A 24,470-nucleotide genomic window follows, 5' to 3' on the forward strand; every position below is an offset into this window, starting at 1 on the left:
AGGAGGGCCGTGGAGGGGAGAGGCTCCAGGGGCCCGTGGAGCGTACGGGCCCGAGATGCAGAGCTTTGAGAGCTGCAGGTGGGGAGTCACGGGAAAGCAGTGCTGGAAGCCCCCAACCTCGCCTCCTCCGGGGCCTTTAGAACCGGAGACTAACTGGCAGAGCGAGGTGGGAGGCCCCGCTCTGCACTAAACCGTGTGTGACCTTAGGCCCATCACCTCCCCATTTGAGACGCAGACACTCTTGTTCTGGGAGCTTCACGTGCCAGGCGCCGGCTGCCCCAGGTGCCCTCCTGGCACCGTCTCCCCATATGCTCACAAGAGCCCTGTGAGGGGCCCCTGGATTCTCCCCATCCGCTGATAGACTCCAAGGCATCCAGAGGTTAAATCGTCCGCCCGCGATCACAGAGCTGGAAGCAGCAGAGCTGGGAACTGAACCCAGTCTGGCTCCACCTCACATGATGCTAAGATCCCAAAACGCAACGGGGGAAAAGGCCCAGGGAGCTCCAGTCCTGGTTACAGGAGGGAGCAGCCTCCCCCGGACCACACGCACGGGACGGCCACGCTCGGATGTGAACGGGGTCCCCAGACTCCCCAGGGCCCCCTCCCGGATCCCAGGCGCCCCCACCCCAGCCCTCTCCTTTCTCAGTCTTCGGTGGATTATGATCTCAGCACACGGTAGTCAGGGAGAGAGGAAGATACAGAAAAAAGAAATTAAAGGAATAACATCCTTGACGAATAAATGTTTTTCACGTATTCTATTTCTAACGGGCTCATATTATTTATCCCCCCACCAGGCACTGCAGATAAAAAAAACAAACTGGCAAAATAAAAGGAACAAATTATTCAAGCCCCAGGGGAACCCAGGCATTCAAATAAGATTTCAAATGACTCTCCTTCCATTAAAACTTTGCTGCAGTGAAACTGCTGGAGATAAGGTGCCTGGGCGTCTTCCCAGGCCATCAGTCAGCTCCTCGCCCTCCAGCGCCCAGCCCCACTCAGCAGAGCACCCGGGGTCAAACAGGAGGTTTCCCTGCCCTTAGAGCCGGTGTGTGAACAGGGCTCGGGCCCAAGACGCACGTGCTCCATGGGCCGGGGAGGAGGAGCCACCTCAGCCAGAACTCCCTTGTCCTCTGCCAGGGCCGGGGCAGCCTCTGCTCCAATCCTTTCTCCAACCTCCACAGGCCTCCCGGTCACCCAGAAACATCCAGCAGAGGCTTGTGCAACACCAGCAGCAGATCCAAGAAGGGGCAGGCTGAGCAGAAGCCTCTGATTGTGAGTCCTCCAAGGCCACAACCTCCTCCCCATTCCCTCCCTGACCTCCACACCTGCCTCTCCGACGCCCTCTCCGCACAGTAGCCAGAACGATCCACTTCAGTGGAACTTAAATCAGGACATTGTCCAGCTCTCAGTGCTACAACAAACAGCTCCCATCATGTCCAGAACAAGTTCCATACACCTCACCTTGGCTTTCTGGAAAACCGGCCCCCACTTCCACCCACCTACTTCTCTCCCCCCAATTCACCAGCTCTGGCCACCTCAGGACCTTTGCATTTGCTGTTCCTGAAGCCTGGATCATTTTGTGCACATCTCTTCACAGCTTCAGATGTCACCTCCTCAGAGGCCCTCCCCGAGAGCAATCCCGACCCCCCGGCTCAGTGCCAGTCCCATCGGGTGATGGGACTCTATCTCCTTATGGGGACTCTATCCCCTTCACAGCACCGCCACTCCCTGTTGATTTGCTCCTCATGTAACGTCTGCTTGCCCCTCATAAACTGTAAGCTCCTTGAGAGCAGAGATCTTTCTGTTTTTGTCATTGCCCTTTTCCCTTATGCCTAAAATCACTGTAGAGACTCAATAAACAGTTTTTTAATTGATGAAAGCCAGTGATGAAGGTCCTAACTTCTTTCCAGAAATGTTTCAAAACATATTGGAAATAGACACTCACCTATAAAAAGATCACAACAGGAAAAGCAAAAACAAAAAAAAGTCCCTGCTATTGCCTGGAAATCAGCATATGGGAATTCTGGTATGTCTCAGGCAATAATAGCTCTGATGGGCAAGGAACCGGGCCTTTTGTTAATTCAAAAAGAGGACAAATAAAGTAATTATAACTTAACACAAGTGGTTTGCCAGGCAGAAACTCGCCAACTTGAGGAAGCAGAACGGACAGGAATTTCTCTGCTGGCTCTGCCCCTTCCTGCTGTGTGAGCTCGGGCAAGTCACTGTGCCTCTCTGGGCCTCAGAAGTCTCAACTGTAAAAAGGGGTTCACAGCAGACATATCTCTTAGGGTTACCGTGAATGTGAGATGAAAGAGACGTGTGTAAAATGCTTAGAAAAACGCTTGCCCCACAGGAAGTGCTCTATAAATACAAATGTCCATGATTTATCTGTGTTATTAGGGGACGCATAGGAGAAAAAAAGAAGGAAAGAGGTCCTTGGTTGAGAATCAGTTTAGTCTAACCCGCATCATTTTTTTGGTAACAGCTTTATTGAGATAGAATTCAGCTACCATAAAACCCACCATTTTAAAGTGTACACTTCACTGGTTTCTAGTATATTCAGAGTTGGGCAATCATCATCACTATCTAATTTTAGAACATTTTCATCACCTCCACCAAAGAAAAACACCTTTAGCAGTCACTCCCCATTCCCCTCTCCCCCCAGGTCCCTCCAACCACTAATTTACTTTCTGACAACTCCCATCGTTTTACAGATGGGGAAACTGAGGCTCAGAGAGGGGAAGTGACTTGTCCACGGTCACTAAGCAGAGACTCAGGACTCAGAACCTGGCTCCCGTTGTTCCTCCATTGCACCACCTCCCGCCAACTCAGGAGCCTGGACGCCCCCCACGCACTCACACACATACCCCCACTCACACACACACCCCCCAAACCTCCCCTTGCCGCACCCCTGTCCCCTAAGCTGCTCTCCCAGGGGCTTCACTCACGGAGTCCGATCTTGGCCAAGTGCAACCTGTTGACCCAGGAGATCTTGCTCAGGGGGCTGGGGGTGATGAAGACCACCATGAAACTGATGGGGCGGCCGGACCTGCAGGGAGAAGGGCGAGGAGCGTGAGTGCCCAGAACAAGGGCCTGGCTCCCCCGGGCAAGCATCCAGCCGCTCCCTCAACCCACGTGCCCCAGAGAGAGAGCGAGGTGCGCTCAGAGCATCAAAACCAGAGAGGCTGGAGGCCTGGGAAGCCTCAGTCCCCTGGAGGAGTCCCTCCACCCACCATGGCCCCAGGAGGGAGGAACCTCCCCAGCCCAGCCCCAGCCCCTCGGGTGGGGGCCTAGCAAAGCCGGAGTGGGCCTGACCCTCTGCAGGCTGCGACTCGAGACGCCCTTCCAGGGCTCCACCCGGTCAGCTTTCCACAGGCCTGGCAGACACCCGCACACGTCTGAGCACAAGCCTCTGCAGGGAGGGGCAGGGCCTCTCGGGGCTGCTCCCAGCCCCTGGCACAGGGCAGTTGCTCAGTAAATGTGTGCTGAACGGACACACGAAGACATGAATGAATGGGGTTGGGCACAGGCTGGGGGCAGCCGGAGGTCACTGTTGTCACCACACTGTCCTCTCACCTTGGAGCAGCGGGGGGCCCCTTCAGAGTTCTCTGGGGCCTGTTCTCCACGTGGGCCATCCCCACTCCAGGAGGTGGGCAGGACGAGTGTCACCACCCCTCTATGGTGCCCGAGGAGAAAAGGGCACAGAGAGGGGAAGGGAGCTGTGTGAGGCCACCCAGCAGGGTGGTGGCCGACTTGGGTCAGAGCTCAAAGCTGCCGACTCTCAGAGTCAAGTCCTGAGCCTCAAATGATGGTGCTCCGATGTCCCCTCCCCTGCAGCCATAGTGCTCACAACACTCTGTCCCCTACCTTCCCCACCCAGGAGGTCAAACCCTAGGCTCTGAGCCCCTCACTGCACCTTGGGAACCCAGCTCTTCCTCCTACTGTGTGGCCCTGGGCTCATCATGTAACTCTGAGCCTCACCTTCCTCATCTGTAAAATGGGGTAATGACACCCACTTACAGAGTTGCGAGAGGGTCAGAGAGACACCCGTCCCCATCTCTGCCGGGCTGTCATCAGTGACAGCTGAGCGTCTACAGAGCACAAGCTCCCGTGGGGGCACTGGGGACAGGGGACACGCTGGGGGAAGGCAGGCCCACAAGAGGAGAGCCGGGGCCTGACCCCAGGGACGGCACAGTCTGCTGTGAGTGAAAAGGACCCAACCAAGAGCAGAGTGTCCGAGGATCCTAACAGAGGATGGGGCTCACCCCCGGCGTGAACAGCTTGTTCACTCATTCATTCATTTATTCAACAATGAGCATCTACTCTGTGCCAAACGCCGTGCCGGGCACGGCCCGTAGCGCACACACACCCACTCCCATCACAGTGATGCTGAGGAACGGGACGGCTCTGGGGCCCCTCCGAGTGCCCCCACTTCATCGGCAGCCCCTCCTCTCACTTGTCGGGCTTCCCAGGAAGCAGGAGCCTGAGGCGGCACTTGTTCGCCGAGTGGATCTCCTCCTCCTTCACCCGCATGAGCCTCTGCAGGGCCAGGCACCAGTCTTGAGCCACCGTCATGTTCAGGTTCTAGGGTCAAGGAGGCCAAGGAGGTCATACACAGCCCATTAGCTCCCCAAAATCCTACAGCGATCGGGGTCCCCCAGGGGGAGGGGACGGGGAGCGGTCCTGGAGCTCAGCCTGGACCGCTCATCTAGCCTCAAGCAGGAGGCCGACTCCCCCCATGCTCCAGGCTGAGGGCAGGCTGCCCAGCCCTTGGTTCAGGCCCCACCTGGCACCTGTGAGAGGGACACACCCTCCCAGCCAGCATCCTCTCCAGCCCGGGGCGAGGCCCAGGGAGGGGCTGCGAGACCAACCGGCCCCCGTGCAGAGAACAAAAATAATGCCCCGCAGCCAGGCCCCGCACACCAGACTTCCACGTAGCGACAGGGAGCTTCAGCCGCCCCTGCTGCTGGTGGGAGCTCAGAGGCCAGAGGATGTCGGGAGCCTGGGCCGAGAGGAGCCACCCCCCACTCTGCCTGCTGAGTCTGGGAGCTGCGGACAGGGCGCAACCTGGAGCCCAACGAGGCCAGCGCTGCGTACCTGGTAGGTGCCGTGCAGCGTGCTGATGAGGAGGGTTATCTGCTCCACCACGGCCAGGTCCTTCTGCAGGTCCTGCAGCTCCTGGAACAGGCGCGGGGGGCCGAAGTACACCTTATCTGGGCAGAGAAGAGACTCAACTCAGCCTCAGGGGTGGGGAAGGCACAAAGGAGAAGCCAAGCATCCTCTCACTGCAAAAAGAAGAGCTGTCACCATGGGGACGTGGCACTAGAGATACAGAAGGAAACATTACCAGGCTCTTGTATCCTGGGGGCGAACAGATCCAATCACAGGTAAAGTCTAGCCCCTGGGATCCGGGCCACATTCAGTCTATACAAAGGCTCATAGGAAACCAGAAGACTGAGAACCAACGGTGCCTGTGAGAGGTGAGGAGCCTTCACAGAGCCAGGGAGCGGTGGGCACTGCCAAAAAGGAGAACAGCATGTGCAAGGGCACTGTGGCTTGAGGAAGCCCATGAATAGCAAATTGTTCAAAGATGTACTGAGGACCTGCTATGTGCCAGGTTCTATTGCAGGTGTTGGAGAGACAGCTGTGAACAAGACAGGTTCTCCGCTCTTATGGACCATATGACCTGGGGGAGGGGGGAGGGGAAGCAGGCAATTAGCAACCAGAGATGGTGGAAGGTACTGGGGAGAAAGATATCCCGGTGATGGGACAGTGATGGGGTGAGGCTGACCAGATCTCCAGTGATAATACAGAGTGTCAGGGGCACGAGGGGTGGGTAGCAAGAGATGGAGCAGGAGAGACCGGCAGGACGAGATGGGGAAGGCCCTGACTGCCACGCTAGGGAATCTGGGCTCTATCATCTAGGCCACGGCTTCTCAAGCTGAGGTCTTATGGCATCTCAGGGGAGGGCAGGGGAGGCCTTATTTCAGGTTTTCATTTGGATGATTATCTGAAAAGCAGATGCACATCCCAAGTCACCTGGACATAACGACTTTAAAGCCACGTTCTGCCGCCAAGTCAGGGCTTCCGTGGACTCCGGTCCTGAGTGGACTCCGGTCAGGGCCAGGTGAATGGTCACCAGGGAACGAGCAAGGCGCAAGGTGGGCGTGGGAGGTAAGCAACGCGCTCACACCAAACGCAGGGCAAAGAAGGGCTTGGCAGTGACCCAGACGGGGTGAGCTGGCGGGAAACGCCGGTCGCCATAAAGCGCCCCGTGTCCCATAGCGCGCAGAGAACTCCAAAGGACCTGCCCCGTTAGAGGGCCACAACCACAGTGGGAGCAATTTGGTTCCAGCAAAACATCATCCATCACATTAAATTATTGCTGTGGATTTGAACTTACTGTTTTGCAGCTTCCTTTTTATTCCATTTGTGATTTTGTTTTGCTTTTATGGTTGTTCAAGGGATATAAGCATAAAGAGTTTATTATACCTAGTCTTATTTTTGCACATATTTGAATAACAATCTAATAAAAAATCATTCAATGCCAACTGGGGTTCAGCGAGAGTTTCTTTTTCCCCTTTCCAGGGGGTCTGGCGGCATATCACTCCGGGTTGAATGTGGCCACAGACAACAGTCACTGAAGGAGGGGTCCCAGAGCAAGACCCCCGAGTGGTGGCAGGAGAGTGGATCCAGCCAGGGCTGAGGTGGCTCTGAGGGAGGCAAAGGGACCCAGCAGCCCTTCCCAGGGGCTTCTGTGAACAGAGAGTCAGGGACGCAAAACAGCCCTTCCTGCCTCACAGCCTGGGGAAGAGACAGCATCTGGAAGTGGACGCAGCCATCCGGCCCAGCCCTCCAGCCCAGCCCTCCGAGGTCGAGAGCGCATGGTGCAATCGCTCCCTCAGAGTTTCCAGAATTGCCGGCAGCCCCGTGAGGCCACCTCCCGGGTCAGGCTATGGACAGAGCCCAGCCAGTGGGGAGGAGGAGCACAGCCAAGCGCCTTCCTGGCCTGTGGAAGGTGCTGGGGCACAGGGCTCCTTTCTGCTAGCCCAGCAGTTTAGCATCCTTCATTCATTCAACAAACGCATGTCAATGCCCACCACGCACCGGGCTCCAGGCAACGGCTACAGTCACACCGAGGGGAGAGACGGCAACCAAGCCATGACCATAAAGGTGAAAATACAATGGGGCCTGGACAACACAGGACAGGGGACCCGGCCGAGTCTGAAGGAACCAGGAAGGGCTTCTCTGAGGAGGTGCCTTCTGAGCTAAGATGAGTGAAGGCAAACTAGACAAAATCAGGATGGCAGGGAACATTCTGGAAAAGGGCAAAGGTGAGGAGACCATGGGGCAGGAGGGAGCAGGGCCCCCCAAGAACCAAACACAGGGAGAGAAGGTGGAGTGGGCTGAGGTGGGGTTGGCGCCCCAGGACCGGCACATGGGCCAAACGAGGACCCAGGACTTTGTTCTGAGAGCCAAGGGAAGCTGCTGGCAGATTTCAGGGTGGCGGGTGACACACAATCTGCTCTGCATTTTGAAGTCGGCTCTGGGCATGGCTGGAGGACGGGCAGGAAGGGTGCAAAGGTGGAGGGCAGGACAGAAGCCAGGAAGATGCTGCAGCAGCTCTGGGCACAGTGGTGACGGCCACCACAGAGACGGAGAGAAGTGCGTGGCCTGCCGAGCGCCACCCTGAGTTCTCATTCTCCTTGTCGTCAGACAGGGTCTGAGCGGAGGGCCAGGACAGGGGAAGGAGGATCTAGGCAGAGCCAGACAGGCCTGAGCCTGGTCCTGCGGGTTTAGGGGGCAGGGTGTCACCTGGGGCCCTCATTGTATAGAGGGGCAAACTGAGACACAGAGAGGAGGCGACACCTGCCGAGGTCCCACTGGGAGGCAGGCAATGGCCAGGCGGGATCTGGAAGTCACACTTTCGGACTCAGTCATTGCGTGTGTGTGCACGTGTGTGCAGGAGGGCATACGGGCAGGGGTCACGGGGACATGTCCAGTGTGTGGGGCAGAGGTGTGACTGTGTGGGATGTGCGTGTGCAGGTGGGACTATGGGTGTGTGTTTGTGTGCAGTGTGGGGCTGCCAACCACCAAAAGCCTCTCAGCCAAGTGGCCCATCAGCCTGAGGGTCCCCAGACGGGGCCCACGAGCCGGGGCAGGCTCTCCACAGGGGCAGTGGGGCAGGTACTCACTCTGGGCCTGGCCCGCGGCAGAGGCCTTCTTGGCGCCGGCATGCTGGATGAGCACGTTGTCCTTGTCGTAGGAGCCGCCCTCCTGGCCCACCTCCACCACCTGCACCTGAGGCAGCGCCGTGTTCCACTTCACCACGTACTTGGGCCCCAGGGGCACCAGGCTGCTGATCTCCAGCTGGCCCCTGCCGGCACAGAGAGGACGAGGCCCTGGAGTGCCCGTGGCACCCAAGCCCCAGGGCCAGCCAGAGCGCCGCTCCTCAGCACACCAGCTCAGCCAGGCACCTCGCAGCCCAAGCACAAGACCTCAGGCCAAAACCAAGCCGGGCAGAGCAGGGAGCCGTCCGTGAGGCAGAAGCACCGGGGCATCCAGGCCCCAGCCCAGATCCAGAATCACGTGCCCCCCAGGTCCCCAGACCCCTACCTGTGGTTGGCAGGCCTGAGGAAAAAGAGAAGAAGGAAGGGAAGGTCATTACTGTTACTGAGTGATTTCCACAGGGGCTGAGACTGCTGGGGGCCGGCCATGGCACTGGGCCAGGTGTGGGCAGAGGGGACCACAGGGAGGGCCTTCTCCCTGGGCTGGGAACCAGCCTTCCATCACCTCTGCTTCCCACGATGGCCCTGTTAGGGAGCCTGTATTATTCCAGACAAGGACACTGATGTTCAGACAGGTCATGTGACTCCCCCTAGATCACCCAAAATGATCCCCCAAAACCAGGCCACTGGCATCCCCATCACACTCACACCATGCTAGGCCCTGGGCAACAGGAGAGCAGAGAGGTGTGGGTCACGTATGGTGCCTAGGACACAAACGAGACTTAAAAATTACAGTGTCTGAATAAGTGAGTGAGTGAGTGAGTGAGTCAGCCATGAACACTACCACGTGGTCTGGGACAGAGGCTTCCTTGTCCAAGTGCCCTCCCAGGGCCGGTCTTGTCCAGGGCTGTGAACCGGCACAGTCAGGGCTCAGTCACTATTTGATGGATGGACAGACGATGGACGGGTGGGTGGAGGCTGGGGGGTGTGCAAGTCCCTGAACTGCACTGCTTGCTCCCCTTCCAGGATGCGTGATCCACGACCACGGATAATCCCCAAACCCTCTCCACGGCCGTGCACCCCAGCTGACTTGGGGTGCAGAGTCCAAATTAGGCTCCACAGCGCCCCCACCCCACGGGTGCTCCAGCTGGGGGCTGGGAGAGCCAGGCTGCGATGAACATTCAAGTTCGGGTGATTCCCCTCTGGAGCTCAGTTATTGCTGCCATATTGTTGTTTCCATGCTATTTTTTAAAAGGGTTGTCAAATATAGAGAGCAGAGATTCTCCTCCACTCTAGTGGGTAACAGTCCGGCAGGAAAGGCCCCAACTGGAGTTCAGTTGGTCAAGGGCACAATCCCCAAAGCCTACAGGGCCAAGCTGGAGATGCAAAGTGAGTGAACAGGGCTGGGTGGGGACCAGCAGAGCACCAGCCCCAGGAATGGGGCCATGTGACCCAGCTCCTGGCCCGTGTGGCCCCAGGCAATGTGGGACTTCGCAAATTTTCAAGAGAAGACAAATGTCTCCATCTTTGTGTGAACTTCCTGTACGAGACAAACAGAAGATTTCCAGAGGCCTAATGCAACCCACGGGGCCACGAGTTTGCAGACTCTGGCCGAAAGATCTCCCTCACCCTCTCCAGGGCTCCAACTCTTTCCAGCACAGCCTGGCAGCCTGGCTCTGGGCATTTCCACAACCTCTGACCCAGAACCAGGAAAGCAGGCTCCTGCGGGGAGAAGCTGCTCTGGGCAGCGGGGGAAAGGCAAAGACTCACGCTGAGAAACACTAAGATCTGGCCAGAGGACAGTGGATCTGAATTTAAGCAGCAGGGATTCGGGTCGGATACACAGAAGAATCTCGTGAATTTCAAAGTGGTCAAAACTCAGGAGGCTGTTCAGTTACCAGCAGCAGAGTTCCAGAACAGACCACTCCATACAATGGACAGCCATTTGCCCAAAGGTCAGGAGTTGCCCCAGTGACCGCTCCAGCTGCGTCCTAGCTCTGGGGACCAGGGACAGAGCAGGTCAAGAGGGATGGGGGAGGAAGTCGGAACATCGGAGACAGAAGCCGAGCCCACGTGAAACCTTGTCACAGAGAGGCCGGCCAAGGGGCTGGGACGGAACAGGAGCGGGTCCCCAAGGAGGGGCGACAGCCCAGACCTGCTTACTTGAAGTTGATGTTGGCACAGACCAGCATGTCATTGAGCAGGAAGACTCTTCGCTCCTTGGACTTGATCAGCTGCCCGCGGTCACCGTACACGGTCTCCGTCAGAGTCTCGCACAGGAGCAGCTGCCGCTGGCCCGAGGTCAGCAGCTGGGGACGGGAGGCAGAGCAAGGTCAACACCAGCATTGCATGCGGGCTGCTACCCACACAACACCCCGCCAAAGACCCGGAATTCTCCACTGTGCACACAGGGGACCAAGGCTGGGAGAGGCGGAGGCTGAGGCAGGGCCACGCCCTCCATCCCCAGCGTGATAAGAGGCACTGGGGAGGAGGCAGGAGGACCACACGTTGAGTTCTCCGGCAGCCCCTTCTGCCCAGCAGCCAGCAGGTGAGCCAGCCATCGCCAGCGCCTCCCTATTGCAATCTCGCATGACCGTCCCTGCCAGTGACACAAGCTCTGAAGTCACAGACACGTGCTCCCACCCTGGCTCCCGAGCACCAGCTGTGAGGCCCTCTGGCAGGTCACTGCACCTCTCCATGCCTCAGCGTCCTCAGCTGTCACATGGGCGGCAACCTTCACCGCTCAGATCACCAAGGTAACGCATGACCGGGTCTGTCCACGCAATTTGCAGAGCTCAGCGCAAGACGAAAACGCGGCCCTCCTTCACACGTTATTAAGAATTTCAAGATGGCAACAGCAGAGCATTAAGCCAAGTGTGGGGCCCTTCTGAGCACTGGCCCTGTGTGATGGCACAGGTCGCACGCCCAAGCAGCTGGCCCTGCGCGTGCACAGGGCGGACACTCCGTAGACAGCCCCTGTCCCCACTGCTGCTGCCGTCTGTGACAGTCTTCACCAGGAAGAGGTGTGGCCTCATGCAGGGAGACTCCTGGCCTGGAAGTCGGTCCTGTCCCTGCACCCTGACCTGCTGAACAGCCCCGGCCTGTCTCGCCTCTTGGAAGGCCTCGTGATGGAGCTGGGACAGATCTGCTGGTCAATGAGGCGACCCTCTGAGGACGCCGAAGACCTTTAAGCCGTAGGCATCTGAGCAGGCACTGCCAGTCTCAGGCTGGACACCAAGACCCCCTGCCAGCGCTGGGACCACCATCCCACGGGATGGTGGGACCCAGTAGGAAAATATCTTCTTACTAACAGGGATTTTTTTCCTGGAAAATTCATTTCCAAAACCCATGATTCTGATGACAACAGCTATCCTCCCCTTCCTTCCCATCCTCGCTGGGAAAAGGGCGGATCACCCCAACACCTCCCCTGGAGAGAACGCCCTGTCACTCTCCGGAGAACCATGTCTCTCAAGTCGACATAAGAGCCCACATGGGACCAAATGCCCACCATGCGCCGGGCACTTCTCATTTAGTCAACTCAGCAGTCCCCTGAGGCCCTCCCCCTTCCCAGAGGAGGAAACTGATCCAGAGGTAAAGTGACTTGCGGAGACCCAGCGCCAGTTACGTGGCCGTGCAGGATGGAGCCAGGCCACATGCGCTGTCTGCAGCACCGGGCAGCACCTCTAGCTCCCGGCTGCCCATGACGGGAATCAGGGGAGGCCCTGCTGCTCCTAACACAAAACAGGACTCGGGGTTCCTCAGGGGTCCCCCATAACTGCTAAGGCCGGGCTCCCCCACCCCACCACTGCACCAACAGACTGACTGCCAGCTACTGAAAACACGACTGAGAACTGAAGCCAGTGGGCCCTGGAGAACGCCGCCAAGTGTGCCGTGACCCAAACCTTGGGAGAGGAAAGTCCCCTGGGCTTCTGGCAACCGTTCTCCTGCCCCTGTAGGCAGATTAAAGAAAAAAGAAAACCCGGATATTGCACAAACACCCCCCTGGAGGGTCCTGAGCAGACACATTTTGAAATAGCCGGCACGGTTCCGTTTGGGGAACACCCAGTTTCGTTTCCGCTTCCCCCTGGGTGACGGATGGCAAAGGGAAAACCACTGGTCTGGTCTTAGAACTGGCCGAGACTGCCCAGGGCAGGCCCTGGCAGGGGGAAGGCGTGGTGTGCGGCTACCACCACACTCTTCACAACATCCCACACGTACCAAACACGTCCCCCACTTGACAGGCAGAGAAACTGAGGCTCAGTGCCGTCAGTTCCTTACCCAACACCAAACAGGTCTTCCTGACCTCCAGCCAGTGACCACTGCTCCTTACTGCCCAGGTCCCCACGGGGGACACAGCAGAAGAGAACAGACAGACGGCTCTTCCCAGAGCAACTGCTTTGGAGAAGGGTTTCCTTCTCCCGAGTGATCTCTTCCCATCACAGCTGCACAGGTGTGTGAGCTGAAGCAAGAGAAACCCTCTTGGTTACAGAAAAGGAGCTAAAGGAGAGAACAGAAGAAGACTCTTCCCAAGGGCAGAGACCATTAACCAGCACAGATGGCTACAGCTGAGCTGAAGTCTTTTTCTGGAGAGAGATTCCAAAATAGGAGGCTTGTGTGGGACTGGAGGTGGGGGCGGGGAGAGGATTCCAGCCTGTAATGCCCACTCTGAGCAATCCTAGACGAGGACATACCCCCAGGAGGGGGTTCTGTCCCCTGACCGTCTTTTCTCCCCAGCTCTATCCTCTTGGAAGAGGCGAAGCAAACGCAGATGCCTGTGGGGCCAGGAGGTAACCTCAGTGGGAAGGCGTGGGTGGGGACTGATGGGGCATGGGCAGCCACTACTCAGGTGACCGGTGCCACATAAGAAGGTGGGCTAGCGTGCCAGTTCTTCCAACCGTTCAAGAAGATCCACAAGTCTGAATTTTATGGGACATCTCTCCATTTTTAAATGTTGGTACCTAATTCCACTTTCTTAAAAATACTGTGTGGGCCCAAAAACACACGTGCAGCCTGCATTTGGCCTGAGGTTGGAGAGTCTTAAGACGTCAGACCTGAAGCTTAGAACCACAAGGGACCCTGCGGGTTGCTTGTCCCAGCCCAGCTTCGCAGGCCTGTGGTGAAGATCAGAGATGGCAATGTAGGTCAGAGAGCATTATACACTGTAAAGTACGGTCCACACGGAGAGGGCTATCATCCTCCCAGCAACCCTTCCTGTACTACTAGAAAGTTCCACCCCATGGGACTGAAATCTCAGTGGCCTTAGTCACTGGTCTTAGTTCTGCTTTCAGTGCCCACAGAGCCAGGAGGCTCCCAGTTTTTCCCCCAGATTATTTGAACACCTCCTTTTGACCCCACACAACAACCCTTCCCCAAAGAATACCCCATGGTCTCGCCAACATGCCCCGGGACGGGGCTGCCTCACCCAGAACCATCTGGCCAACCTCCACACTCTGGTGGGTGAAAAAGGGTGGGGCCCGGGTGCGGGACCCCCAGATCTGGGTGCAGCGGCAGGCAGCTCATGTCACGTGCCATTAGGGAATCAGGGGACTAAAGCTTACCAACAGGGCACTCTAGGAGGTGACTATTTTTTTTGTACTGGCTTTGTGTTTTAAAAACAGGGTTCTCTACAGACTCATTTAAAAGTGTTTCAAGACTTTTTTTGCTAGAATGTTCTTAAGTTGCAACCCCAAACATGGCATGAATTTTTCATCTTCCTTCTTCTTTAAAAATAACACTAATAATGACGACAGCCACCTTGTATTAAGGACTCTGGGCCTGCCGCTTTGCCGACTCCTTCACACGCCTCGCAGCAGCCCCGGGGGTCAGGAGCCACTGAACTCTTCTCGTTGCAAAGAGAGCTAGTGAGGTTCAGAGAGGATGGGTGATTCCCCTGAGGCCACACAGCAAGCACCAGTGGTAAAACCTGGATTCAAACCTAGACTCTGCCTCCACAGCCCACTCTACTAGGCTATTATTTCTGGTGTCTTTACTGGCAATTACACTGGTGAACAAAATCAGCTTTTATCCTAAAATAACACGAAATAGTAATGAATGTGGGGGTCCAGTGGAGACTAATCCTCAAGGTAAGGTCTGCGGGCTCAGAGAGAAGCAAGGAATCCCCTCCCTCAGCAAACACTGCCACCTAGTGGGTCGCCGCGGGGCAGGAGGCAGAGAGACAGGTGAGGAAGGCTGCAGAGTAGGTAAGGGCACGCACCTTGTTGAGGCTGCTGCGGTCGCTGACGCTCTTGGTCAGCTGCTGGATCTCGGCCACCTGGTCGGCCAGCCGCTTCTGCTCGTTGAGCTTCTCGGCCAGCGTCTCCAGCTCCGTGAGGGCCAACTGCAGCGAGAGCCTGTCTGGGTGGCCCCTGGGGGTGTTCTTCAGCATGTCCTGCCGGGGCCCCGAGAGAGCCAGGACTGAGAACCCCCAGCCCAGCAGACCCTCCACACCCCCTACGGAGACCAAGTCTGAGAAGGGCCCAGTGTACAGCCAGGACAGACGGGACCTGTCCTAGAGCAGGGCCTGGAAACAGCTAATGAATGAAAGAATACACTGAACGTGTGGGCCAATCTCTGATGCCCTGATCAACGGTATGCTGAGATGAGCGCCCACTCCCGCAGCTGGCAGCTCTGAGGACAAGAAAACGCTGCTGGGGCCCTTGACCTGGCAGCCACCCTGCCCAGCTCAGCAGCGGGGGCTCACCCCCTGACTGAGGATCCCCGGCCATCAGGGAAGGCGTCCCAAGCTCTGGGGGCCCTGCACAGGGCCTAACGCTCCCTCGGGATGCCTGAAGCTGCCACAGTCGGCTCATTTACTGAGAGTCTCCTCCCTGCCAGGAGCCCTGCAGGTACTGGATTCCACGGGCCTTCACTCCCTTCCTGCAACCTGGGCTCAGGCCACCACCACTCACTCAGCATTCCACATCAGGGGAGGCAGAAAATAAGTTGTCAGATCTGATCAACTCTACTCCAAGAGTGGAGAAAGAGGGGCACCAGGGGGGCTGAGGCCCCGCCCACAGTCCACAGCACGCGTGGGTTATGGATGACGGGTGAGAATCCACGAGGCTCGCACCAGCCCACTCATACCCCGCAGGTCAGGGGCTGCCAGAATCCCGGGGGGTACCTGGAGCAGGAGGATGAATTGCGGGAACCTCTGGATGGGCTTCACCATCAGCCCGTAGAGCGTGACGCGGTCGGGGCTACACACCTGCCGCCGCTGTTGGAGGGGAGGTGGAGTCAGTTGCTGACCCTCTGCAGCGAGGGCCCAGCACCCCAGGTGCGGCCACTGCCCATCCTGGGCTCCTCTCCCCAGGCCCAGGACTCTGCTCAGCCTTGCACCTGAGAGAAGAGCCCAGGGGAGGTCCCTGGTTTCACAGCCTGGGGTCCCGGCCACCACTGGGGTCCCTGCACAGCCCCTCACCTTGGGGAAACTAGAGCGGTCCTGTTAAGGTCTCTGGACCAAAAGCATAACTGGGAAATTCAGCAATTCATTCTAGAAGTAGTCGAGATAACCATTCCCTGCTCTTAAATGAAAGCAGTAGGGTCCAGGCCAGAGTGAGGGGAGGGCACAGGGCATCTCTCACTGTCCTGTCTCTTGCATCTGTTTCCACCACTCCATCCACACACCTGTCACCTGGATCCCCGCCCTCATCCCCTGCTACCTAGGCTGCTGCCACAGCTCCTCCACTGGCCTCCACTTCCATCTGCCCCGGGCCAAAACTCAGCAGCTCCTCACTGCCTGAAACACGACGTCCTCGCCCCTGGGCCTGGAGGCCCAGAACCGCCTGAACTGAACTCAGCTGCCTCTGACCCTTCTCTCCTGGGCCTCCCCAATAGGTACCCAGTCTCCCAGATCCATCCCAACTCACCAGTCCCCATCCTCCTGCCTCTGACCTTTGCCCCACCACCCTGACCTGGAACACCCTATTCTCCATCTCCATCTATTACAATCCCCCCAGGACCCATGTCAGATGGCACCCCATTGAGAAAGCCCCCCGACCCTCTTGGATCAGAGCAGTGGGTTCCTTAGCTGAGGCCCGGGCTCCTAGCCCACCTACCCCCTCCACTAGGTGGCATGCTCCCTGGAGGCGGGGTCTCCATCTGATTCACCTGAGTGCATACCCCAGGAAATTGAGGGGAGCCTGACCACAGCTACATGAAACCTTTGGTCCTTTAACCTCTATTCTCACATGGGATCCCCAAGTCACCCTTTTGAGGAATTTTCCTCACTGTTTTACAAATAAGGAAAAGGGATCAACCCGGTGACAAGCTGAGCCATACCTGGAGGCCTACCTGAGCCCACCCACCAGAGGAAGGGGGCCCCAACAGGGCTGGATCTACCTGTCCAGACCCTCCACGTCCCCACCCATCAAGAGATGTCACAGGCTCCCCTTTCACCTTCAAAGCTCTGGGACCCCAAGCAGCTTACAGACACTTTAACTACCACCTCCTGTTGGGGAGCAGGAGGGACCCACTGTCTCCCATGGGACTAGGGGTGCCCCAAAGGAAAGAGGGGCAGTGTCCAGGCCGAAGTGATGATGTGATAGCCGAGGCTGGGCCACAATGCCCCCTCTCTCCTGAGATACCCTCCTGCCCCCACCTTCACAGCATCCCAGGGAGAGGGGCCCTGACCGCCCTCGGGCCCACCTTGAGGAACTCGAGGAAGGCGGGCTTGGTGAGACAGGCCTTCTTGATGATGGACATGGCGTTGGTGAAGTTGTTCACGTAGTCGCTGTACACGTCAAGCACCATGGACTTGGAGAACTGAAAAGGGTGTGGAAGGGAGGGTCACGGCGACGTGAGGGAAAGGGCGGCCAGCACCCCCCTCACCACGCGCCCCAACTCTTCCCCTCCACCTGGAGGCCCTCAAGCAGTCTCGAGGTCAGGAAACCTGTGACTCCACTGAGAGGAGGGAACTGGGCTCAGAGAGGTGAAGAGATGCCCAAGGTCGCAGGGAGGAAGAGGCGGTGCCGAGGAGAACCCGGCACAGCAGCCCCGGCCAACAGGAAAGGGGGGCAGGCATGGCGCCCGTTTTCTACATGCACTTCCTCACCACCTCCCGGCCCTCCACCCTCAAGGACCTGCTCCTGACCCCGAACCCCTTGGACACACCAACCAGGGCGTCAGATCTATTGAGCCCTGAAGTTTTCAAAACATACTCTTTTCCTTTTAGCAGAACCCAATTTACCTAAAACAGATCAAAGCGGAGTTCCACCGACTGGACTCTCCCTCACCCCATGAATCTCTCGGGGGCGTGAATCGTCTGTGAATCTCTCACAGATGTCAGTTTGAAAAACCACAAGACCAGCGCACCCCTGCCTTCCAAAGATGGAGACCTGAGCCCAGAGAGGGCCCTAGAGCCACCTAATGTTACAAAACTGAGCTGGGACCAGGCCAGGTCTCCTGGAGCATGATCCAGTGCACCCCCGACAACCTGCAGCATCCTCTGGGGGCCAAGGCTGTGGTGTGAGCATCTCAAACAGCGGTGACTCTGTGAGTGCTCAGCAAGGCAGCTGCAGACCGGCCAGGTGGCTGCCCATAGTGGCCAGTCTCCTGGAGGTGCTCCCACCTGGACAGAGCCAGAACAGTGAGCTGGCTTCACCAGCACCACGCCTGCCCCAAGGACACACTGGAAGGGGTCACGCCCACCCCCAGCCTAGGCCAGGCAGCCTCAGGCCCTGCCACCCTCTGACCCTGCTGGCTTGGACAAGTGACCAGGCGGAGGCGGGAGGCTGGCCTGGATGACACCCAGGTCAGGGCCGTGGTTTTTACCTTGGTGAGTCAGGGAAAGAGAGTTTGGGGACACCTACTGAAGCCACAAAGAGGTCCCCGATCTTCTCGGTGGAGTCCCACTCGGCCACACGGGAGGACAGGGCGATCTGGAACATCGAGTGGCAGTGCAGGATCTCCTTCACGCGGAAGAACACCACCTGGCACTTGCGGATGCTCAGCGCCTTGGGCTCCATCTCCATCAGGGGGTTGCGGTAATCCTGCCAGGGTGGGCGAGGGTGAGCACCCCAAGGCCGGGCCACAGCCCCTCCCACCCACCACCCTCATGGCAACCTGGACAAGGCCAATCAGAACTCCGCAGGCCCTGGGTGGACCTTCCTGTTGGGAGAAGCACTTATCCCTCACTCTCCACCTGTCCTTCTGGAAGGCTCTCCAAGAATCTAACACTCCTGGCCCCTCTTGGCCCACCCACAGCCCACCCCCAGGACTCCTGTGTTAAGCTAGACTGGAAAGAAGACACCTGCCTGCAGGGAGCTCCACAGAGGAGGCCCCGAGGGCCAGGCTGGACCTGTTCAGCTCTGCCAACGACTGAGCCCGTCTAACCGAGTAGTGACAGTGATGTCACAGAAAGCTCCCTTGGCCCCCTGACCTAGAGCCCCCCTCTCCAACCCGCTTTGACAGAAAACATGATATTTTCATCTCCACCTGCCTGATGTCTGGGATCCCCTCTGTGGATGGGAGGGAAGAGAGGGTGTTATTAGCACCCTCCAACCCCGACAACTCCCTTCCCCGGTGGCCTCACTCCGAGAGCCCCCAACATCCCAGAAGATTCACCATCTCAGGAATGCAAATGACAGACCAGGCCGGCACGCCTTAGTCAAGTCACACGAGCATCTACTTAGCAATCCCTGGGCATCCTGACAGCAAGAGAGGGGGTGCATCCTTCCCCCGGCCTCAGGGAGCTCCAGGATGATGGGGAGACACGGCCTCACCCCAGGGGGCTCCCGGAGCGCCAAGGAAGGCATGGTCCCTTCCGGGCACAAAAGAGACCACGTGCCCTCGACAATCCAGGACAGCCCTCATTTCACAGAACCCCAACTTTGTTTCAGAAAATACAGTCCTCCCATGAACACCAAAGCATCAGGAATTCTTGGTGCCCCCATCTGGAGGTCCTGCTGTCCCTATAAAAGTGCTGGCCCTAGGCCCCTTCCCCTTAAAGCCGCCCAGAGCCCCCAGACACTCCTTGTAAAGTGTCCCTCCAGGGTCCTCACTGCCCTCCCCCCAGAGGCTCCCCAGCGTCGTACCTGGAGTACCCGCTTCAAAGACTCCACGTAGCTGCCTTCGCTCTGCACGATGGAGCCCAGGATGTGCCTCCGGACCACCTGCTCGGGCCAGAAAGCACCGTCAGTGCTGCGCCAACCACAGCACCGGAGCGAGAGCCCCGGTGACGGGAAGAGGAGTCATGATGTCCAGAGGAGCTGACGGCTGCGGGACAGAAGGGACCCGTCCCTCCCAGAGCTGGCTCCTGGGACCACTGGGGCCTGGCGGGCCGGCATTTCCTCCCAGAGCCCCTGCCCGCCCCAGAGAAACAGCTGTGCTCCCCAGACTGCAGGATAGGCACAGGGGGCGTCAGTTCTCAAGTCCCCTGCCCGGCCTCTGCTCGCATACATCCAGGGATGGGGGAATCACCACCTCTCCTCCATGGGGACGGGTAGTCGGTCCATCTTTGGACAACTCTAGTAGAAAACTCTTTCTTAGATGAAACTGAATCTCAATTCCCACCACTCACAGATCCAATCCTTAACCAACGCCTCTCCTACAAGACAGTCCTTGGGCTGCAGCCCCCAACATGTGGGCTCCACTTCAGGCTAAACACCCCAGTCCCTTCTCCTTTCCCTCTCGCCGTCCCCATCTCTCCTCAGCCCAAATCAACTCGGCCCTCAGGAGCAGCCTGACCAGCACCCCGTCAAGAAGCCCTCACCTGGACATGGCAGGGCGGATGGGGGCGGGCGGCGGCAAACTTTGCTGCACGCTGGAATCATGCGGGCATCTTTAAAAACTGTCCCCTAGCTCCCACCACAGACATTCTGATGGAATCCGTATGGGCTGTGACCTGGGTATGGGGGTTTTGCAAGCTTCCCAGGCGATCCTATTGTGTAGTGAAACCAGGACAGATCTCGTGAAAGCTGTCATATATGAAAGGTGTCCAAGCGGGGAGCCTGTCCACCGTGGTCCAGGGCTGGGAGGGTGCCTGACCCCCACTGTGCCCCTGACTGCCGTCCTGACAGCATCAATGCAGACGCCCACCACCATCTCCCCTGCTCCCTCTGCCGCCTCCCCCGTGCCTCTGGCACACTTCTCCTCTCTTCCCACTGCCCTGCCTGCGGCCCAGGCCCGCCCATGGCCCACACAGCCCCAGGGCCGTGTGACGGGCCAGGCCACTGTCCGTCAAGCTGTCCCACAGTTGGATGCATTGTCAACACTCCCCAGGTGCCCGAGCTGTTCCAGAGCAGAGTTCTCAACCTCAGCACATCGACGTTTGGGGCCAGATAAGTCTCTGAGGTGGGGGCTGTCCTCTGCCCTGTAGGATGTTCAGCAGCATCCCTGGCCCCACCCACTAGATGCCAGGAGCACCCCCAGCTGTGACCACCAAAAACATCACCAGACTAAAAAAATATCCCCTAGGGGGCAAAATCGCCTTGGTTGAGAGCCATTGGCCTAGGGTAACCAACGTTGCCTAATCCAGGAAATGCAACAGGCTCCCGAGGAGAGAGACCCGGCCGACACCAGGCAGAGGACACCTGGATTACAAGCTGGAAGCCTGGGGTCTCGTCTGGCTCCAACAGCTCTGCTGGCAACCGGCTGCATTGGGCCGGGGGGTGGGGGGCCATCTCGGTGCCGGTCAGGGGCCAGGCAGGGAACGGACTCCCAGACGGGAGGCATGGCCACATCTCCCTGAATTTCAAAAGAGGCCAAACATCAGGATTTTCTGCCAACCAAACAAAACAGCAAATCCCTCTACTGAGCTTGCGGCCCCAACACGTCGTGCACAGTGTGCTCACAGCCAGAGGAAAGCAGGGTCTCGCACCCTGTCTCGTGGCTGGGAAAGCCCCAACTGGGAAGGAATCAGCGTGACTCTGCCAAGGTCCCAGAGCAAAGCCACCCGACCTCAGTGTGATGCTCTGGGAGAGGGAAGACATCGCCCCAAGGGCCCTGGCTCCTGGGAGAAGCCCGCGGCGACTCTGAGGCCCAACCTGACGGCAGGTGGACGGAGGATTGCACCGGGCACCTCCAGAGTCTTCCCTGAGCTGGATTAGCTCAGTGCTTCTCAACCCTTTTTTTATTGCAGTCCCTTTCTTCAAACAACACTTTCGTTTGAAACAGGTAATAGGAGCTGCTCTGGTTGCCGTGGGGGTGGGAAGCTCGTGCTCTAAACGCTGGGGCCCACCGCCCCCCAGGACCAAGGCATAGAACCCACGGGGTCCAATTTGGGAAGTCTGTGCAGCTGGCTGAGAAGAGACCCAGGAGCCCCCTGACCGTCACTTGTCCTTCAAGACCCAGACCTGCATGGCCCCAGGTAGCAGGCTGGGACCTCCATCCGTCCCCTCCCCTGCAAACCCCCAACCCCCCGTTCCCCTCACAGACCTGCTGAGGGCTCAGGCCATCGGGCATGGGGCCCAGCTCCGGGGCCGGGGGCTTGATGTCTGAAACGCTGACCTCCAAGAGCCCCATGTCCTCCTCCTCCGAGTCACCTGGAAAGTCAGAAGGGCTGGTGACATGTGCAAGGTGTGTGCTCAGACTCCAGGAGCTGGGACCCACCCTAGACCAGGGTCGTGGGGATGAGCAGCTCTGGAGCCACACGGGCCAGGGCCTACTCACTGCTACCCACTGCGAGAATCGTCTGTCCATAAATAAATGAGAGTAAGCGAGCGAGGCAATACAAAGCAGCACGCCGCGGGGGCTCGGCTGGCAGAACCCACTCTGCCAGAAGCCAGTGTCCCCGCTCAGACCCGCCTACTTCTGGCCTGGCGAAGGCCAGGCCGCCCATGTCCCCATCACTAGGCACTAAAAATAGTATTTTTCTGGACGCCTAAAAGAAGGAAGAAAGTAAGCCCCGAGAAGAACGGGGCTGTTTGGCTTTGTGTGTTCATCACTCAAAAAGAAAAAAATGCAAACATTTAAAAGGAAACAAGTTCACTGTTGTCCGATAGGGACACATGGGCATGACTGGGGGTGTCTCAGATGGAGGACAGGAGACACACAGGCTCAGGCAGCGAGAAAGAGGGGAGGTTGGGCAGGGATCTGCCCTTGGAGGTTCCAGTCCCCAAAACAGAGAGACACAGGCTCAGGGAGATGGGACCCCAGCTGCTCACGGCTCTGACACCCAGCGGCGGCAGCTGTGGGCAGCAGGAAGTGGGCGCTGTGGGGAAGCTGGGAAGAAAGGAGAAGCGGCAGTAACCCCGGGGGGGCCGAGGGAGCAGGGACACCCAGGCGGTCCCTTACCTGAGCAGGACACAGAAGAGGAGGAGGAGGGACAGCGGATGACAGCGTGAGGGTGGGGGTGGTGGAGGCCCTCCTGCCTGGCCCACATGGCACCCCGGGCATCACTCCGCACCCACCCCAGCCGCCGGCCCCGCGGCTTCCTCTTCCCCCATGCGCCACTGGGTAACATTCTTGGCCGGTGATTCGAGCCCTGCCGCGGCTATTAATAACGCCTCTGGTGGGAGGGCCACTTTAGGAAAGGCTCTGGGCTAAGGGGAGGGGCAGGGAGGGCCTGGGGAGAGCCCGCTGGCCGCCTGGCCGGCCTGGGGGTGGGGAGGATGACCAGGAACAGTTCCCAGCCAGCCGGCCTGTGCACCCTGTCCTTTCTCCAAGCCACTCCACTAAGTCTGGAATGGCTCCTCGGCCTGCCCCCTCCCTCATCAGGGGCCAGGGAGGGGGCCAGGGCCCCCCCAAAGGTTTACTGCTGCATCGTTAAACCCATTTCACAGATGAAGAACCTGCCGCTCCGAGAGGGGAAGAACTGTGTAAGGTCACATAGCCAGGAGGTCGTGGAACCAAGATCTGAACCCAGCGAGTTGCTGCCCTAGCAGCAATACCTCCACTCAGTGACTGCCCACCGAGAAGAACGCCTGTCACACAGGGGCCGTGCGCTGTGCCAGGCTCATTCCATGCACTTCCTCAGTCATCCTCACCACAGCCCCCTGAGACAGATGCCATATTAGCCCCATTGTACAGATGAGGAAACTGAGGCACAGAGAGGGTAAAATACACAACTTTTCAAGAGGGCACAGAGTCTCGAAGTTCTCCCTGGCCTCAATGCCCGTGCTGACCTGGCCCCGATCTCTCATTCCTGCCCTCGCTCCAGCCAGATGAAGCCTCTTCCAGCCCTTCCATGCCTGTGCGTCCCCAGGCAAGTCACTGAACCACTCTGTGCCTGTTCCCTCATCTCCAAATGGGATCAGCACAGTCCTCTGTACCTGTTTAGTGTTTATAAGGATTAAGTGAGGAACCGTAAAGCTCTTAAGAGAGTGCCTGGCACACAATAAATACTCGATAAACGTTGACTATCACGAAATTCATTTCTTGGACATCTCATATTTCCGCACCTCTGGGCCTTTGCATGCGCTCGCTCCTCCACCCGGAGCACTTGTTCCCTGCCCCGTTTGCTGCTGTCCGACTGACCTGGGTCTCCTTCTCCTTCTGCTCTCAGCCCTTCCCAGGCCTTTCATTCCCGCATTCCATACTCATTTCCTCCATGCTCCCACCACAGTACCCCACCTCCCACCAGGTACCCCACCGTGTGGCTCGTGGATCTCAACTGTCATCTCCTGTTTACACGCCTGTCTCCCCCATTGCACCAAGAGCTCCTGGAAGAAATGCTGCTTAATTCATCTTAGTGTCCTTGACCCAGGGGATGCTAAGGGGGCATGGCACTTGGTGGGTGTTCAATAAATATGGGCTGGTGGAGAGACGGGTGGATGGATAAAGGAAGGAATGAACGGGAGCACCCAAAGATGCGGCCAGGGGACCCCGACACTGCAGGAGGCAGGAGGCCAAGGCAGAAGGCCACGACAAAAAGCAAGGGCGGGGACGCTAAAGGGAAAGGCCCTGCCCCTCCCAGAAGAGACAGCCACCTGCCAGAGTGGGAAACAGGCTGGGACCGGTCCCCAACCCCCAACACCAGAGGAGCCCACACACCAAGTGACCTCGCCCACTTGTTCCCACGGTCACAGGGCTGAGCACCGACCCGCCTCCCAGTGGGCCCGCAGAGCCTCACCGAGGACGTCCTTTCTGTGCAAGAAGGACACTTTGCGCATGACGGCGATCCTCGTCTTCTCCAGCCCATCCTTGGTCCCACTCTTGGCGGCCTTCATGAGCTGGGTCATCTGAGCAAAGGCAGAGGACTCATCAGAGAAGCTGAGGGAGGCCCTGGGACACCTGCCACCAAGGCCACCAGCCCCACACAGACCTCCTGGCCCAGGCTGCAGGCGTCAGGACCCCGGGGCCCATTCC

At 58.3% G+C, this 24,470-nt stretch overlaps 1 protein-coding gene across 15 annotated transcripts in view; it reads right to left on the bottom strand.

Moving 5' to 3' along the window:
* The window catches only part of ARHGEF10L (Rho guanine nucleotide exchange factor 10 like), a 138,783-nt gene that overhangs the window by 47,319 nt on the left and 66,994 nt on the right, over positions 1–24,470 (bottom strand). For 14 of the 15 annotated variants that reach the window (XM_087446708.1, XM_087446712.1, XM_087446707.1 and 11 more), the window contains 12 exons: positions 24,235–24,343; positions 21,600–21,706; positions 19,259–19,336; positions 18,035–18,214; positions 16,872–16,988; positions 15,349–15,441; positions 14,443–14,616; positions 10,392–10,537; positions 8,196–8,377; positions 5,098–5,213; positions 4,457–4,584; positions 2,949–3,049 (listed from right to left, as the gene is read on the bottom strand). In XM_087446708.1, coding sequence (XP_087302834.1) covers positions 2,949–3,049; positions 4,457–4,584; positions 5,098–5,213; positions 8,196–8,377; positions 10,392–10,537; positions 14,443–14,616; positions 15,349–15,441; positions 16,872–16,988; positions 18,035–18,214; positions 19,259–19,336; positions 21,600–21,706; positions 24,235–24,343 — 1,531 coding nt within the window. Of the gene's footprint in view, positions 1–2,948; positions 3,050–4,456; positions 4,585–5,097; positions 5,214–8,195; positions 8,378–10,391; positions 10,538–14,442; positions 14,617–15,348; positions 15,442–16,871; positions 16,989–18,034; positions 18,215–19,258; positions 19,337–21,599; positions 21,707–22,457; positions 23,713–24,234; positions 24,344–24,470 lie in introns of those variants that run through there. The other variant, XM_087446719.1, reaches the window with a different exon arrangement.

This window comes from Ceratotherium simum, chromosome 22, assembly GCF_057802395.1.
Source record: "Ceratotherium simum simum isolate JZ-2026a chromosome 22, ASM5780239v1, whole genome shotgun sequence".
NCBI classification, from domain to species: Eukaryota; Metazoa; Chordata; class Mammalia; order Perissodactyla; family Rhinocerotidae; genus Ceratotherium; species Ceratotherium simum.